At 38.4% G+C, this 18,485-nt stretch overlaps 2 protein-coding genes across 6 annotated transcripts; both read right to left on the bottom strand.

The window, feature by feature from the left end:
* Positions 1-1,609: 1,609 nt before the first annotated feature.
* On the bottom strand, positions 1,610-11,379 carry gmpr (guanosine monophosphate reductase). Of its 5 annotated transcripts, none has more exons than XM_039680993.2 (10): positions 11,081-11,379; positions 8,638-8,757; positions 8,317-8,400; positions 6,109-6,282; positions 5,931-6,012; positions 5,743-5,849; positions 5,416-5,481; positions 4,219-4,261; positions 3,641-3,800; positions 1,610-2,577 (listed from the first exon to the last, which is right to left on the bottom strand). In XM_039680993.2, exons 1-10 carry the CDS (start codon positions 11,165-11,167, stop codon positions 2,397-2,399), a joined length of 1,104 nt encoding a protein of 367 aa, XP_039536927.2. In that variant the 5' UTR covers positions 11,168-11,379; the 3' UTR covers positions 1,610-2,396. The 5 variants fall into 5 exon arrangements, 4 of the variants coding, with proteins under 4 accessions (XP_039536927.2, XP_088979434.1, XP_039536928.1 ...); XM_089123308.1 differs by lacking the exon at positions 11,081-11,379 and adding an exon at positions 9,892-10,016; XR_016147458.1 differs by having other exon boundaries at positions 2,440-2,577; positions 5,373-5,481.
* A 1,783-nt stretch (positions 11,380-13,162) lies between these two features.
* On the bottom strand, positions 13,163-17,270 carry LOC120485301 (tissue alpha-L-fucosidase-like). Its single transcript, XM_039680989.2, has 8 exons — positions 16,850-17,270; positions 16,626-16,760; positions 16,360-16,497; positions 16,133-16,238; positions 15,842-16,042; positions 14,452-14,642; positions 13,907-14,009; positions 13,163-13,811 (listed from the first exon to the last, which is right to left on the bottom strand). The coding sequence occupies exons 1-8, from the start codon at positions 17,209-17,211 to the stop codon at positions 13,680-13,682; spliced, it is 1,368 nt and encodes a 455-aa protein (XP_039536923.2). The 5' UTR covers positions 17,212-17,270; the 3' UTR covers positions 13,163-13,679.
* Positions 17,271-18,485: the final 1,215 nt, after the last annotated feature.

Genomic DNA, 18,485 nt, shown 5'->3' with positions numbered 1-18,485 from the left:
GTTTTTTTTGGTGCGAAAAAAAAAGTTTCTCCAATCTTCTTGAAACTCTGGATTCTGATAGAGGGCCATGAGACTTAGACCTGAGTGCAAAAATAGAGGCTCTAGACCCTTCCAGAGCTGAGATATTGAGATATTTATAATGGCATAAATGGTAAATGGACTGCATTTACATAGCGCTTTCATAGACCTAATGATGCAGAAACTTGTTTTTTTCTATATATATCTCAATATATCAGCTCTAGAAAAAGTCAACATCTGAGATATTTTCATCAGCTATATGTTCAAGCACTTCAGAACTGTATATTCTGCACATGAAAAAGTTAAAAAAATGTATCGGTACTGTGATATATTTTTTTTTATAAAAGAAATTTCAATCAGCATCACTGAAAATGTGACTGATTCAGTAACAGGCTTTCAAACCTACTGTCTATTCTAATGGACAGACACATTGAAAAAAAATCCTGATTTAAAACGTGCAATTCTACAGTCGATTTTTAACTTTAATTAATAAGTTCAATCTTTCTATTTTACATACAAACTATGAAATACTGGCAAAAATATATACAAAATGTAAATACACCTTAGAAAATGTTGCTTGCTTCTGTGCTTGGAGTGAAGTACTGCCATGCTTCTCTTCAATGTAGAGGTTTTTATTTTTATTTTTTTTATCTATAATTACTACATGCAGAGCTTTACTGGCATTTGATTGGATGAAAAATGTCCAATCTCATGGACTGCAGGCTCTAAACTAGGTGAAATGCTCCAGAAGTTAAAAAAGGGGACTGACATGTGATGACCATTGTAATTGACACAGGGTCTGAATGGGTTAAGTGCATCATCCGGGCATTTAAAATGTACTTTTTCTATTTGGAATTGTCAGGGGATTGCAGTTTCCCTTATTAAAGTCGTCAAATACAGTCTTGAACCTTCGTCTTTTTTATGGCTTTAAAATCAAATGTGATTGTTGTGAATCACCTCATTTCAAGTTAATTTGGTTAATGGCTTATGACTCTTTACAAAAACGTTTTAAAAATCACTATTGGGAAAATTAATGGTGAAAATACTTCTGCTATCATGGTTTGTGATTTGGAGATTGTGTTTTTATAACTCAATAGGTGAGTACGGTATTTTACTGAACTCGTAACCTGCCATATATAGCTCTCTAACAGAGTTAATTGTGAAGGGTCATATTATTATGGTTTTAGCGCTGTGTGTGTTGGAATTTATTTTCAAGGAAGTACCTTGTCTATTAATGGGTAAAGCTACAGTAACGTCTTCAGCTATAGTCAGTCCATCTACACTGGTTATTTCTGGCCCTGTAGTAAGTGTGTCAGTTTTATGAGCAATAGGACAAAGAACCATATTCATCCACACAATTACGCAGGGCCGAAGCACAACCACAGCAATGCTCTTCCTAAAAATACATGCAGTTTTGTTTTTTAACCGCTAAAGGTCCAAAGATTACATACTGTACCTTAAACTGGTTAATTATTATTTTTCAAAAGTAATTAAAACTAAATACATAAAATGATCCCATGATGGGGTAATTTTCTATATATATATATATATATTTTTTTTTTTACGGAAGCATGACGATAACGTAAGTATGTACAGTCAGCCAAAAATGGAAAGGTATTTATTCAGATTTCATTCAGATGTTCACAGTTTTCATTCAGATGTTTATTCATCCATATGCAATGTTTTACTCAGTCATAACGCATTTTAATCCTGTATTTGCTCCCTCATCTAAACTGCACAAGGCATGTTGAAGAAATGAGGTGCAGGAGGTTTCACATTCCTCTGGTCTGATATGACATCCCACCACACCCATTGTACAATCACAAAGGAAGCAGGCCAGCAGAAATAGTTCACAACAGCACACAATGCACCAATCTCTGCACAAATCAACTCAAACTTAGAGCACAACACGCAGGAGCGAGCATAAAGTGGCAGAGAAGATTCTCTGCTGGTGTAAATTCTTCAATAGCATGCATTTCTTTCAGTTGCTATACTGGAGAGGATGGGTTTGAATGAATCATATCACTAGTATTTTCCTGCCAAGAGACTTATTAGATGTTTCCTTAATCACCCTCTCATACAGATGCAACCCCATTGCAAACTTTAAAAAACTGAAAGGTTGTAAATGAACAAAATTGAGCCATGATACAACATTGGTTTTCCAAAGAAATTGTATACATCAAGGTTCCTGAGTATCTATTGAGCAAAGAAAACTGGAAGACAAGAAAATATGTTCATGAATGTCTTTCCTCTCCTCTTTATGGTAGAATTATTCTGCTCATTTCACCCACAATTCTAAATGATAGAATTTGCAACTATTCCTTACCTAGTAATAGTGAATCTATATTTGTGAGTGCATGTTTGTTAAGCCTGTGGGACTAGGTGAACATTTGGCTGGACTGCTGTGTGACTCTGATGAAGGTTGTCCTGCGGCTCAGTTCTTTGAGTTTGGCAGCTCCTACATATGTGCATGTGGACCGCAAACCACCCATGATGTCCCTGATGGTGTTTTCGACGTCACCTTTGTAGGGCACCTGGACTGTCCTGCCCTCTGATGCCCTTGAAATCACATAAACAGATGTACACATAAGATGACCTGCAATATCAGTTATTTATGTAGCTCTGGTGCCACACTTCCTTCAAAGGGGTGATGAACTGAGAAATCAAATTTTCCTTGAGCTTTTGACATCTAAGAGGTCATCATATTATAAGAATATCCTGTAAGTTTCAGAACTCCAATAAAAGCTTTTATTGACACCAGGCTCAGCAAACGACTCGTTTTTCAAAGTGGGAAACTATGATGTCAAAGAGGATAAAACACCACCCCCGCAGAAGAAGTTCAACACGGCCGGTTTAGCCCCGCCCACCGATTTGTGCATTACACGCATAGCTAAAGAACATAGATGCCTACCTCGTGATGACAAACCGGAGCGAGCTACCGAGCAATAAAAAATATTGTGCAGTGCCTGGTTGTGGAAGAAGACAGTCTCAGCATATGCTTCCTCTGGATTCCAAAAGGACTGCATGGATGAACTTTATTTTTAATGACGTTCCAGCTGATGAGGGTAAAACATTATCCGTTTGTTCGCTTTCATTTCACTGAGGATTGTTTTGTAAACAAGACTGGATTTGCAGACCGATTAAGAGTAAAGAACGGTGCTGTGCCGTCTATATTGGATTCGACAGGAATGGTGCAACACACGGACTCTGGGTCAAACATGTATGGGCGAATCATTCCGGTTGCCATTTTACAACATTGGACGTTTTCAAAACAATTTCCCCCACGTGCATCGACGGGTGAGTCGAAACTCATTATAATATGCAAAACTGTTATCCACAGACAGCAGTGGGCGTTTACTTCCAAGTCTTCAGTGCGAGATGCCCATAAAAACCGAGCGTTTTTGAGCTAAGTTCAAAAGTAGGCTATAGAAAATAGCCTATTACTTATTCATTTTGATGTTTTTGTTAATGTAAAAACCAGGCGAACGTCATAAGTTGACCTCAGACAACAAAATCATAAAATTTAAAAAGCCAGTTCATGACCCCTTTAACAAATGCACTTAAACCCCAAAATGAATTGGCTTAAATATGCCCTAAATAATGTAAAAAAAAACATCCTCACCTGTACTCTGCTACCCCTCCGACGTACTTCTTCATGGCTGTGTCCGAGCTCATCCCATAGAACATCTTGAACTTCTTGCCGTCTTTCTCAATGATTTCACCAGCACATTGATCGTGTCCTGCTAACATTCCTCCCAGCATGACAAAATCTGCCCCCGCGCCTAATGAAAATGTATTATTAGATAGATTAAAGGCCCGACCACACCACAATACCAATAATGATAACTAGAACAATAATATTAGCACCCACACAACGCACAATAACATTATGTCGTTTCCTGCTTTAAATTCCTGAGCTCCCTAAAGCAAGATGGATTCTGATTGGCTATCAATGTTTTTATCAATAATTAGCTGGGGAGAAAAAAGTTATTGTGAAATTGATTCCAACGATATTGTTCCTCTGTGTGGTTATCGTTATAGTTGTAGTGTCAAATGCCAATCTTTAGAATGATTACTACTATTATCTTCCATGGTGTGAATGGGCCTTAGTAGGACAACAATAGATATAATAGTACAAAACAGTAAAATGGTGCTTTTATTGTTTGGTGTTGACACATGAAACCACTCATCACTGCTCACCAAAAGCTTTGGCAACATCCCCGGGGCAACTGCAGCCTCCATCCTAGAGCAAAAAAAGAAAGCTTTACAAACTGCTGCCTCTATGGTCATATAAGTACAGCACAGTTGAAAAGCATTCGTATAGACCTTAGTCTGGTTAGACCGACGCCATATTGAATTTAATGCAGATGAAAGGTTTGAGGGATAGACTTACAGGCTTTACAATGGTATACACTGTACAAAGGTCATAGATCACTTCATCACTTCAATATGGCGCTACCCCGACTAAGGTCTTCTTTAGCTCTAATGGTACAGTGTGGCATTAGCAACGCAAAGGTCTAGTCGCAGTTATTCAGTTTCCAAAAATGCATGAGCTGATAAAATATTTTATTTGAATCCAAAGTTGTTTTGGGCTACTTAGAATTAATTTTGATGTTACCGTGTCAAACCTATAAAACAGAAATTGCAATTTAACTGGATTTTATTTATAAATATATTCACCAGTAGTTTCTCCATGATTGCAACTAGAACTGTTAAAACAAGCTTGTGTGTCTCATTAAAGGAAGAAAAGAAACTACATAAAATGTGTTTTTGTTTAAAATCAAAACAATTATAATAGCATGCTGCAGGGATACCGTATTTTTACAATGCCAAAACTCGAAAACGAGTTAGCATTTAACATTTAAGGTTCATCATCAAAGTCAATGCGTTTTTAAATGGGTTTTTGGTTAAATGTCTAAAATAATATCTGTGGTTAACACAATATCAAGATTCTTTCACAATTTAGTTCTATAACATAAAATATATCAATACCCCTGCTTTTACAGCCTTAAAGACTGAAAGAGATGGTGATGTTGAAGTCATGTGACCATAGTCTAGTTCGCTTATATGTTTAGCTTTTTACTTCTGCCAATTTTATTTAGGCTTCAAAATTCATAAAAGTTGTGTTCATTTGCATGGAATATTAGCTTATTATTAGTTTTTATTATTAGTTTTTTTCTTATTATTATTAGTTTTTGTCCTGGAAACCAGGGTGATGCCAACTTCCGGGTTGGTCTAAAAGAATAATCGTCGCACGACATGTCTGTTTTGGTGTTAATCAGCCTTTCTGATTTTCTGGGACAAATAAAACTGATAAGGTAAGGGAAACACTGGAATAGAATTGAGGATGCTGCCCTCTTGTGGTAATGTGATGTCACTAGTAAATGGGTTCCCAACTGCCAATCTTTCCAGTAGCATCTCTTTGCAGTACACAAGATCCAGGGGGCGGAGTTGGGTCCAGATCTAAGGGATGGAGATGGGTAGGATTAGAGGTGGGGTTATGGATCAGGGGGTGGAGATGGGTAGGATTAGGGGTGGGGTTAGGGATCAGAGGGGCGGAGATGGGTAGGTTTAGGTATACGTAAAGTGGGAGGAGTTAGATCTGGATCCAACTCCTCCCCCCTGGACTTCGTGTTCTGTAGTGAGGACCATCTCAATCTACGCCTTGTATTAAAGGATGGTGTAATGCTAACCATGAAAACCATTTCATTTAAAGAGACTCACAGATATTATGTGTCCTTTCAGTCCATGGGCCGAGTCAGCACACTCAATAACAGCACTCAGTTGAGGATAACCCACACCGGTCTTAATGCGTGTGGTGCACACAGAACCTAAAGATCACAGTGTTTTCAAACATCATTAACATGCTTCAGATACTGTAAGGAATGCTATTTAATATGAAGGATGATTACCTGGCCCAATGCCCACTTTAATGATATCAGCTCCAGACAGAATGAGTTCCTCCACCATCTCTCCTGTCACCACATTTCCTGCCTAAGTGATCAAGATCCTTTTGTTACATGGCATTTGTTGTTCAACAAACACAATTAGGTAGCCTATACTTATTTGATGCTTGGGCAAAAATCTCACCATGATGGTGTGCTTAGGAAACTTTTCCCGAACTTTTTTGACAAACTCCACAAAGTGTTCTGAGTAGCCATTGGCCACGTCCAGGCAGATGTACTGGATGAGAGGAATGGCCTCCAGGATGCTGGACAGTTTTTCCAGATCCGCCACGCCACTGCCTGAGCTGGCCGCGATATGCTGAGGACGAGATGGTAGACATGCTTAAAGGGGTCATCGAATGCAAAATTCACTTTTATATTCCGTTTGCATATAAATGTCTTTGCAGTGTGTGGACACAACCACCATCCTCAAAAAGCCTAAACAATAATCAAACCGTTTGGATTTTCTGAGCAATATGATGTCATATTGCTCATGCTCCGCCAACGACTACTGACGAACTGTCCCGTATTAGCATATTTCCGCCCTCAGCCATTTGTATACTGTCTGCCAAGGCAGCACTTTAAGTGTTTTGTGTCTACATAGCCCACGGAAGAGAGGGTTGGGGTAAGCAGTTGCTCATTATCATTTACAAAAGGGTAAAACACAATTATTGATGAATTGTAACCAAAGTATGTAACAAACTTTACATGAAGACCATAAAGAATCACACCAACTTGTGGAAAATGGGCATCTGATGACCCCTTACAGGTTTCATTGATTCACAGCAGGAACTTTGTGGAGAAATAAGAAAGTTTCCGTCTAGAAAGCTAAATGTGCCAAGTTACATGTGTTTAAAAAATGATGATTGCGATATCTCACAATTCTGACGACATATCTCTTTTTTTTTTAGAATAAGCGTCCATTGTGTTAGTTTGTTGAGGTTATTATTGACCGTTTTGAAGTATGAAAGAATATGTCTTGTTATGGTTTCTAATGTTTTCTGTGTCAGGTGTAAAGTCAGGTTTAGAAAGTAAAAGTCCTCCTCAGTATTTCATTCTAATGACCTGGATTTGCCAATTAGCACGCTTCTTCATCCAGGACCAGGAGATAGACCAAATTAGTGAAATCAGCTGGCTGAGTTCATGGGTGGAATAAACATATTGCAGAACTTTTACTTTCTGACCCCTGGACTTTACACATCTGTTGCAAGAAGTTGCCTAATTGTGGTGGCTACACTGTAAAAAAATATTGTTGGTTTAACTTAAAAAAGTAAGTAACCTTAAGTTCATTGAACTGGAAAAAGTGAGTTAATATATGAAGGAGAATGATTTAATCATCAGAAACTCAAAATTATATGTTATCTGAACTAAATAAATTATTTAAGTTGATTTGACAAAAGAAAAAAATGTTGTGATTACTACACTGTAAAAAATATTGTTGGTTTAACTTAAAAAAGTAAGTAACCTGGGTTGCCTTAAAATTTGAAGTTGATTGAACTGGAAAAAGTGAGTTAATACAATGAAGGAGATTAATTTAACCATCAGAAACTCAAAATAATAAGTTATCTCAACTAAATAAATTATTATAAAGTTGATTTGACAAAAGAAAATATGTTGTGATAACAAATCTTGAAAATATTTTTTTACAGTGTGGTTGCTTGGGTATTTTAGTATTTGGCATTACTATGATCTGAGTATAATAGCTGGGGGATGCCAGGCCTTTTCTATGGTGTTCTTGGTTCTTAGTGTTTTGTCGACATGATAATAGTTGTTGGGGTTTTTTTTTCACGACAGACATTTTTCCTCTGTACAGATAAAAACATTATCAAATTGATTTCTGTTCACACGGATCAGCGGAAACGACTAAAAACGCTGTATAACGCAATGTCGCTTAGTAAAGAAAGACTATTCGCCTGCTCACATTCGGATTCAAAACGCGCATGCCTATAGAATAAACACTTAATACACATGTATGCTGTCGCCGTTTTCACAGATTCAAGTTTTTGACGTTTACACGGAGATGATAATGTTATCGCTTTCAAAAACCACCACTTTGAGACCATTAAAAGTTTCCTGTTTTCAGTTGAAAACAGTGTCGAGTTAACAACTAATGATTTTTTTCAATGGAAATGAATCAATAAAAAAATTATTTAAACTAGACAATGACTACAGCTTGAGACAATCTTTGTTGCATTCATTTCCTATTATCACTGTAAAGCTGCTTTGAAATAATCTGTATTGTAAAACGAGCTATATCAATGTGATTGTTAGGCAGTTGATAGACTAAACCTTTTAATTAAACTGCTTTTGATTAAGAGAGGCAAGAAAAACATTTTTTTTTTTTTCCATTCACCTCAAGGCACTCTGGATGACTGGCAGCAAAAGTCTTCCACTCCTCCAGGGAGTAGTGCTTCTGGATGGCTGTGAAGAGAGTGTGCTGAAAGACAGACCAGAGAGATGTCTGAGAGACCAGCAAAGTGTCTGTCTCCGAGACAGACAGAAATATAAGAGCCTCTTGAACCCAGTGCATGGAAACAGGACACAGCTGATTATGTTTCAGTGATAATCACAGAGATAAAACATAGTAAAACAAGACTTTTCCTGGGTTATGTATGTTTCAGACGCAGGTGCTGTGTTTCTTCAGTTCGTGAGCTTTGTTTAAAGTCACACTCACCTTGCTGAGCACCTGTGCCATCTCAAAAGTGCCGGTGGTGTCCATGTTAGCAGCGATAATCGGGATGCCATTGTAGGTCTGCTTTGAGTTCCGGAATGTGAAGGTCCTCTGCAGGTCAACCTTCAAGAACAAAAAATAAAGAGGAAATGACTTTTCAAACATACAAACAGTACATGTGACCGTCTAAAGAGCCTAATGTTCCTATATCCTGTCCCTGTAACCCATCATAGCATGAACTCACAACTGAAATATATTAGACCCGTCTAACTGTAACAACTGAGCTGGAGTCATTCTTAAGATCTGGTGGATGTCAAATGCAGTGTTCAATGTGCAGTAGTGCTTTCTCTGAATAAAATAAGGAGTGTCCGTCTGAAATTTGAAACGAAGCATATTGATATATTACATAAGACAAGAGTGAGGCAAGCAGTGAAGTATTATCATTTTTCTGTGGTATTTTAAGCCTCTGATATGCAGAACCACAAAGCAGAAGATTTGTAGTTATTATTTGAATTCTGCTGTTATATCTGTTCTTTTGTTGAAAAACATCAAAAATTGTGTTTCTAAAATAGCTTGATACAATTGTCTGTAATAATACACCCAGATTCACCTTTGTTTGCACGTTCAGATGAATGTTAATGTTCAATGGATATTCTTAACCAAAATTAAATACAATTTTATTCGATTATTAAAATGGAAAATTGACTTCTTACCATGTCAATCAGGTATATATGTTTACTTGACATTTACATGTATGTCATCAACATGCGTATATGCCAATGATTTGTTCTACTCTGATTGACAAGATGCATCTATGCACTGTTATTGTTATTACTAGTGTTTTTTTTTTGCAATTCCAATGAATTTTTTTTTTTTTTGATGGGACGCAGGGGAACTAAGATGTTTAGGTGTTTATAATGTTTGTAAAAGTTTTTGGTATTTTATGGTATTTATTAATTGATGGTATTTTACATTATTTCTGAATGCAATAATAAAATGTGATACACCGATGCAACTTACCTGTTTATTATTATAATTATTAAAATGTTCCTCAGTGCAATTTTGACCCTGTTTGAGTTATAGTCAAGTGCAACTTACTTTCTGCACAATACGAAAGATTTGAAAATATATTCAAATAGAAAAAGTTTATTTAAATTGTAATAATTACTGTTTTTACTGTCTAATTTATTTTGGTCTAATAAGTGAAGCCTTGAGGAGTGCAAGAAGCCCATTTAAAAAACAAAAAATTCTTCTTACCAACCCCAAACTTGCTAATGGTAGTATATAATCACAATATGACCAAATTCTGATTAATATCATCCATCCAGCCGAGAGACTGTGGTGGGCTTAAGTGAAATTGAGCTGAATCATTAGTCTTGTCTGTTTGTGAAAAAAAATGGCAAACTGATATGTACAGAAGCTATCTCTCTCACTCACACACACACTCAGGTTCTCCGAATCAGTTCTCGGTGATTTCCAGTAACTGCTGCAGTCACACTACACTGCCCTATGAATAATTATCCTGCTGCTATTTACTGAACTGATTTGTGCTGTGAGGAACAAATTCCCCGTTCTCCTGTTTGAAGAGATATTTCACGGACACGATTGGGATCCTCTTGTTTATTGTTGATGTTTTAGTGATAGATTACTGCAGGTTATAAAGAGGACCTCAGCTGCTCTTCTATTTTAATGAGCATGTATATCATCACACCACTGTTCCTGTCCGTACAGTGACAGCCATCAGATTAGCCAGACGCAGCGAGATCTCACCCCGGCACTTTACGTCATCCTGCAGTGAAAACCTCCTCTGAATTCATCAGGACACACATAGGAAACAGTAGATGATCAATGTTGTAAACATGACAGATTAGCATGTGGATTTTGAAAGCAGCTGTTTAACTAAGAAAGCTACACTTTAACTGGAACAAAAATAATGTCTGTGAAATAAGAAAAAATTACAGGCATACAACCCATGAAGATAATCAATAATTTTGGTATCGTTATGTGTCGTTGGGTGGACCTATATAGTGTGACCAAGAGTTACACGACAGTGGGATCTGTTTAAAAATAGGCCTGAAGCATGCAAACATGTTTTGAAAGCACTAGCTCTCAGGTTGCGTTCCCTTAGCCTGGTCAGTTGACCCTGAAAACAACTGGACTTGTTTCAAGACACATCAACACCATAAAATCAAGGGAAGCCAACATACAGGAGCACAGTCTGCTGATCAAGCTTGATAAACTGCTATTGGTTGAAGCGGCCCCATAAAAAAAAACAGATGAACTTCATCAAGGTCATCCTAATTTTCAGTTTCATTCTTTGCCCAAACATGGACTCATCTCTCTTGGTACTCAGTTTAAATGCATCTTTCAGGTATAACAAGACAAAGCCAGTGGCACAATTTTTTTTTTTTTTTTTTTAACAGAAACAGCAAGCAGTTGCTCTTACCTCAGACCTGCTCTTCAGACTGCTCCTCTTTGGTCTGAAAAGGACATCTTTAAAGTCCAGTTTGAGGTCAGCATCCACCCGTGGCATAGTGACAGGCCTGAGTGCGGATGAGAATCTTCTGAGACGGGCTGGTGCAGTCACTGGTCCAGAGCTCCAGGCACCAAACCCGAACCGGCAGAAGAACAGCGTATTTATAGTGTAGAAAGGATCATCACTGCCCAGGCCCCCATGGCTTTATTTGGCATGGCCTGTGCGCTCTCTCCAACCCTCTCTCTCCTCTCTCTATTCCCCCTCTCCGCCTGCATTCAGTCTAGAGTGGCAGAAGCAGTAGCAGTGATAAAAGTGTTTCCTACAGTCACTGCAGCTCAGCTGATCAGCACTGCAGTGTGTGTGCAGAGCTCCTGCTGTCCAGCAGAGGGATTGCTCCTCTGAATCAATGAGTGGACTCGTGGGAAAGAGAGAGAGAGAGAGAGACAGAGAGAGAAGGGATGTAGTAGTAGTAGAGGAGGACATGAAATACATTTAAGTGTCGTAACGACCTGCTTTGCTGCTGAAGCTTCGAAGATATCAGCCCACTCATCTGGGTCAAAAAACTGCGCGTGGAAATCAGGAGCGAAGTCCGTGTAGCTGAATCCAGGGGGTAGTTTTTAATCATGAACTGGACATAATCGGATATGTGTGCGCCTCTCCAGTAGGCTATAACGCGGGCACTGAAAACAACACGCGCGCGTGTGTGCACTGTGGTCAGTATAGTGACTAATAATGCATGATGATCATAGCATACACACATTTCCGCATTAGAGATTTCTGCCGACTTAACTTGCGATTCAGCATTATGCATTGCAGACCCAAATAATTGTATTTTCTTCCTGGTTAACCATTATGCCATCGAACATGTGACTACAACACATGGCTCCCTTAGTTTCTAACCACTCGTAAAAGGATGGGGAACCAAATAAGTTTAACGTTTGTTCGAGAACGGGAATCGGTCTATTCTGGTGAAAGAAAAAGCTTTCGTTTCCCGTTCGAACTGGACCCTGCCACTGTTCCTTTAGTAAAATGGGAAATGCCACTTTACTACCTCTCTAATATTATAAAACAAAATATTTAACTGCCTTTTCAAAGACAAAATAAAAAAAAGCAATATGACTTGCAAAATTTCTACACTATAGCCTAAATAAATGTAGGCTAACTAACCAACTTCTATTTTGCAACCTAAAAAAATTCAGCTCAGCATATTATATACTCACATACTCATAACAGTTAGTTAATTAAACAAACGAATACATTGTGGTGTCCCTATTGTCCTGTGCATTGGGTTTCTATCACCAAGTCCAAGCCTATTAACACCCACAATGTAATATCAATGGGTCATATTCTTTGCTAGATAGCAGAAAAAGTTCCTAGTATGAATTTTTAAATAGAGTTCACCACAAGTAATAGACAATGGGTGCTTCTCATTTCTTATTTGTGCATCCTCGTTTCCTTTCCTTGCTTCCTTTCCTTGCGTCTCAACTCCACCCCCTGTAGGACGTGAGGGAAGGAAGCGAGGAAAGGAAAGGAGGACAGAGGAATCGAATAAAAGCTTTTTTATATCCATTGGAATACTTGATCACTCGAGCGTCACTCCACAGTGTCATCAGCAGCGCTAAAAGGATCTGCCCTTATGTTGTTGAAGTTTGGTTATTTAATAAATTCATAATAAATAATAATAAAGATAGACTATACTGTTGAAATATCTGAGATGTGTGGTTTATATAAACTGCAAAGGTAAAGTATAAATTAAAATGATTGTGACCGATGTGAAGGGGGAGGAGAATTGACACGTGCGTCATGTTTAGTCAACATAACAGTTCCGCGTAGGATGCACCTGTGTATCCTCGCTTATGACTCCTCAGGAAGCCTCCTATCTCCTCGATCCTCGACTCCTCACGGTGCAATCAGAGAATTGAGATGTCCTTCAAGATGGCTGAGCTCGATCGGTTTCCGGGTCATAGGAGGGAGGACGGAGGAGCGAGGAGACGAGGAGGGATATTGAGAAGCACCCATTGTAACCTGGTCAGAAATAAGTATATAAATGACTGCTATTTTGCACAAGTTTATTTGTAATTGCCAGCAAAAGGCCTATGTAGTTCCTCATTGTGACTTATTATACCTATGGATGGCCAATTTCACATGTATTTTGTGTATTTTCAAAATACAAAATAGAATATTTGTATTTAAATAAATTTTTTCACAGTATTTTGTATTTAAATAGTTTTCCACACAGTATTTTGTATTTTTATTTTAAATTTATACAAAACTCTTAAGACAAATGTCATTAAAATCATTTTTAAAGTCCCCGTGAACCAGGATTTACAAATAAATTTTCTCGAGTGTTGTGACGTATTTATAAGTAAAACAGAATATTGATTAGGGCAGGGTTTCACTTTAGCGCTCCTCCTCTCCATTTCTGGCTCAAACCAGTCTAACTGATTTTTTTTTTTAATTAATAAAGTGCACAGATAAATTATTTATAATTAGCACTATAATATTGCATATAACACAAATTGAAAAAAAATTATTTCATGGCGATTTTAAAAGTTTTAAAGGCTTTAGGTTAGGCCACCCCGTCCAGCTTGAGTGTCCAGGCTTCAGCGGGTGAGAAAGGCAGATCAGGCAGGAGAATTGACAGTCCTGTTGTGTTCAGAGGAGCCCAATTCAAAGGCTCAGGGTTCCCCAACAAAGTCACCTGAACAGAGTTGCAACAGATAATTCATTGATGTCTTAACAAAAAAAAATAATTTGATCAATGGCCTAAATTCTATTAAATTCTTAAATATTTACCACTGTGCTGTTGAAGGTTTTGGGCATAGAAAGCTGAAAGGTGTTTTGCATGGGACTGGAGGTGAAGATCGCATACACAGTGCTGGTGTTTTTTGAAGTATACCTGCAATTAAAGTAAAATTTAAAACCTTATACTGAAGCTGTGAAAGCTTTATTTATTAATTGCGACTACATCATAGGCCAACTATAAACTAAAACTCCAGCAACAGGCAGAAAAGAAAGCAAAACTACAGTTGAGGAATCCAAGCTATAAAAAGACCAAGAATAATCTTTTAAAAGGTAAAAGACAGTTTGTATTCAATTTAGATTTCAACTATTTCACTTCAACCTATCAGCTTGGCTCATGAATATTAATTGAATTAAGTGAGGCACTTATAATTGGCAATCATTTTATGCAGTGGCCAACAAATCTTAAATTATAATTTTCTCACAAGCTTCCTGTTTTACTGATAAAGGTCTCTAGTTGACACTGCTTTCATAGCTGGAACTTCTGAACGTTTTTGAGGAATAGAAAGACAAGAGGACGTTTAAAAACATCAACACACCAGGTAACAACTGTAGCATTCTCAGCCTGAACTCTCCAAGGTTTAGTTGCATAGATGGCTTCACCGTTGATCTTCAGCCAGGCTCCAATTCCTCTGAGACGCTCCTCAAAGACAGGTGCGATCACGCCGTCTGCTGTGGGTCCCACATTCAACAGGTAATTCCCCCCTAAAGCCACGACGTAGACCAGGTCCTGCGGTCAACATATGAGAGGTTAAAAACTTACTTAACTCATTAGACACAACATGAACTTTCATACAAGTTTGTGTCCATGATTCATTCATATACATTATTTACAATGCAGGAATCTAGTAATATCATCTGTGTGAAGCACTTTTGCTCAATTCATATGTTGCAGTCACGTGAAAGTCACTCAAAACACAAACAGCTGACTCGCCGAACCAACTGGTGGCGTTGATTGACAGAACTGCAGGTTAACTTAAAGGAGTAGTTCACTTTTAAAAAAACTTTTGCTGATAATTTACTCACCCCCATGTCATCCCATGTCTTTCTATCTTCAGTCGAAAAGAAATTAAGGTTTTTGATGAAAACATTCCAGGATTTTTTGCATATAATGGACTTCAATGGGAACCAAACGGTTCAACATCCAAATGAGAGTTTCAGTGCAGCTTCAAAGGGCTTTAAACGACACCAGACGATGAATAAGGGTCTTATCTACCGAAACGATCGGTCATTTCAAAAATAAATAAAAAAGTTTAAGTTTTATAAGCACAAATGCTCACCTTGCTCTGTTCTGTGATGAGCGTTCGTGACTCTCCTGTTCGAAATCGTTTATCAAAATGAACAAATCTTTTTTCGAGTCGTGACTCGAAGGGTCCTAGATAAGACCCTTATTCATCGTCTGGTGTCGTTTAAAGCCCTTTGAAGCTGCTCTGAAACTCTCATTTTGACTTCCCAATGAAGTCCATTATATGGAGAAAATCCTGGAATGTTTTCATCAAAAACCTTAATTTCTTTTCGACTGAAGAAAGAAAGACATGGATAACTTGGATGACATGGGGGTGAGTAAATCATCAGCAAAAGTTTTTTTAAAAGTGAACTACTCCTTTAAAGACATAATTAATTACATGATGCCCATTGTCTTCAAACAAATGTTGAAATTACCTTGAGTGATGTAATGATCACTGCACAGACGTGTAACGTTATAGGCCTACTGTGAAGGATTCTATCTCATCTGGTTAGTGCAACCAATCACACAACTATCTGGTGTGTCATTTACACCTCGAAACACCAACGTTTGTAAAAAAACGGCGACATCCTGGCAAGATCCTTGACTAGTTTACTGGATTTCATTGCTGGTGAACGGCGTTCTTGCCAGCCAGCCAGTACTTGTGACGTCACGTGCAAAGTATGAATAGCAAGATGTCGCACCTTTATGATGGATGGTAGATCCATCAGTTCGGTTAGTTTCATATTTCGGCGATAACCCCATGATTTTGTGTCCACTGACTGACATTTCTCCCACTTGTGATTGGGCAAATGTCCAGGATTGAACTTGTCAGCACAGTTGAAATAACCTCCATGTTTACAGTAACAGCCATTCCCCCATCTGTCATTGGTCACCACCACATCCTGTAAGGAGCGCAATAATGCAGTTTTTATGATCAGAATTACAATTTGAGACCGTTTTAAAATAAGAATGACATGAAACGATGATCTCACTTTGACCGGACTGTCGTTGTAGAGCCAGGCGAGGAATTCTGTAGAGTTCCAATAAGTGTCAGGTGCTTCCCAGTCCCCATCTGACCAAATCAGGTCTGGCTTGTACCTGAGATGTAAAAAACATCACCAATTAATAGTTTTATAAATGTAAAAGACATGCTTATGTCATAAACAATTGTTCTTCCTTGTCTAGCCTGAATATCATTATATGACTGATGCAAACCTACCTGTTGACCAGTTTGATGAGTTCTGGCATTGCTTTTTTTGCAACATAATCCTGAGTCTTGAAACCAGCTTTCTTGTCACTCAGATAGATGGGATTGAACCATTCATACAGAGAGTTGTAGAGTCCATAATGCAGAGACCTATTAAAAATTTTAGTAAAATTTTAAAACAGGTTATAGTTCATTGAAAATGTATGGATAAAATTGAGGAATGGAATTATATAAGAAAATACATCCTGTAGCATTTCTTGCAATTTTCTACACAATACCTCTTTCTTACTGCATTGCCCAAATCTCCAACAAGATCCCTGTGAGGTCCGTTATCAACAGAATTCCAGTTCCAGGAATATGGGGAGCGCCAATTTGTGAAGCCTTCGTGATGTTTCGATGTGAGGACCACATATCTGAGAAAAATAATAAAACAAAATTATAAATACGTAAAACACAAACAGGAATCGCGAACGCATATTGTAAGTAAGTTGACGTTACGTACTTTGCTCCTGAAGCTTCGAAGATATCAGCCCACTCATCAGGGTCAAAAAACTGCGCGTGGAAATCAGGAGCGAAGTCCGTGTAGCTGAATCCAGGTGGGTAGTTTTTAATCATGAACTGGACATAATCAGATATGTGTTCGCCTCTCCAGTACCACCAGAACCATTCGCTGCCGAACGCGGGGACTGAAAATACTCCCCAATGAACAAAGATCCCGAACTTCACCTCGTCGTACCATTCAGGCAGAGGTCTGGAGTCGAGACTGGCCCAGTCTGGTGTATATCGAGCACTGAATGATGAAGAGCAGCATGATAGAAGACAAAGAACCAGCGATATCTGACTCACACTCACAGTCACTTGCATGATTGATCACACCTCACAGACGCGCGCGCGTGCACTGCTATAGTATCCAGCTGCAGACCCGGTCTTTTTAGAGAGGGATAGGTAGGCGGCTGCTTGGGGCCCCCTACCAAGCGGTCGTACAGGGGGGCCCCCAAACAACCTAAAAAAAAAGCCCCCTTATCATCATGAACGCGTCAAAGGCATGGTACATTTTTATTAATATTCTTAAGAAATGCATTGAAACATTTAAGTAGTGGTTAAAATGTCCAGTTCATGGTTATCTGTCCCTACACATACACCCCCCTATTTTCACAATGAAATGGACTAGTCCTTAACGGTGCGCGACGCGAAAGATAAACACACTGAGACACACACACACAGCGAGTGACAGGAGAACTGTGAGGTAAAGTTACACAGAGCGGATCAATTAAAAGAAAAGATGCCGATAAGTATTTGGCAACGCTGCCAAACTTGATAAACTTTTTTATGGCTTTTTTTTACGTGCCGTCGCGTCGATTGTATAAGGCTTGCTTGAAATGCACTCGCGGTGGTTGAGCGCGGTAAAGTTAGTTTTAGATCCGAAATATTTCGCCTGACATTTGTTTTCCCTATAGCCACTGTTCTAGGGTCTTACAAAGAGATCAATAGCAGGATTAGTTTTAACAAACCATTGTATATCGACATTAATATTCATTCATTAATATTCAAAAATCACCTGCGTGCATTTAATGCTGCATATTTATACCTGAGAGAATGCTTTGACCCGTTTGCACAGCGCATGATGAGGGAACGTCTGCCAATTCCACCAAATAATTTGTATTATTTAAAATTACTTTTTTAAATTCCAAAGCTTGTAGAAGGTGGCAATACTGCCTTCGGCAATACTGTAGAAGGTGGCATACATGCCTTCGCCTTGGGCCCCCAATTTGCTAAATCCGCCACTGCAGAACCCCAACGCCAGAACCCCAGCGCCAGAACCGGAAGTAAGGGGCGGAGTTACGTTCTAACCAATACCAGCGCCAGGAACGTAAGTGAGGGGCGGAGCTTAGGTTTGAAACCTATAACGCAGGAAACAGCTTTTATTGAACAAGAAACGTCCTAGTCCTACTCTCTACGTATGTTACGATACTACATTACAGTACAATAAGCATTTTAAAACATTGATTTTGTGTAATATAATTGTATATAGTTTCAGTTATTCGTTTCATTGTATTATGAGTTACTTCCTGATCATGACGGTGAAAAAATAATACTTGAAACTTATGGGCATTTTAATGTATAACAGTTTAATAATT

This window comes from Pimephales promelas, chromosome 18 (genome assembly GCF_988280905.1).
Source record: "Pimephales promelas chromosome 18, fPimPro1.hap1.1, whole genome shotgun sequence".
Lineage (NCBI taxonomy): Eukaryota > Metazoa > Chordata > Actinopteri > Cypriniformes > Leuciscidae > Pimephales > Pimephales promelas.
This window is presented reverse-complemented; position numbering and strand designations above follow the sequence as displayed.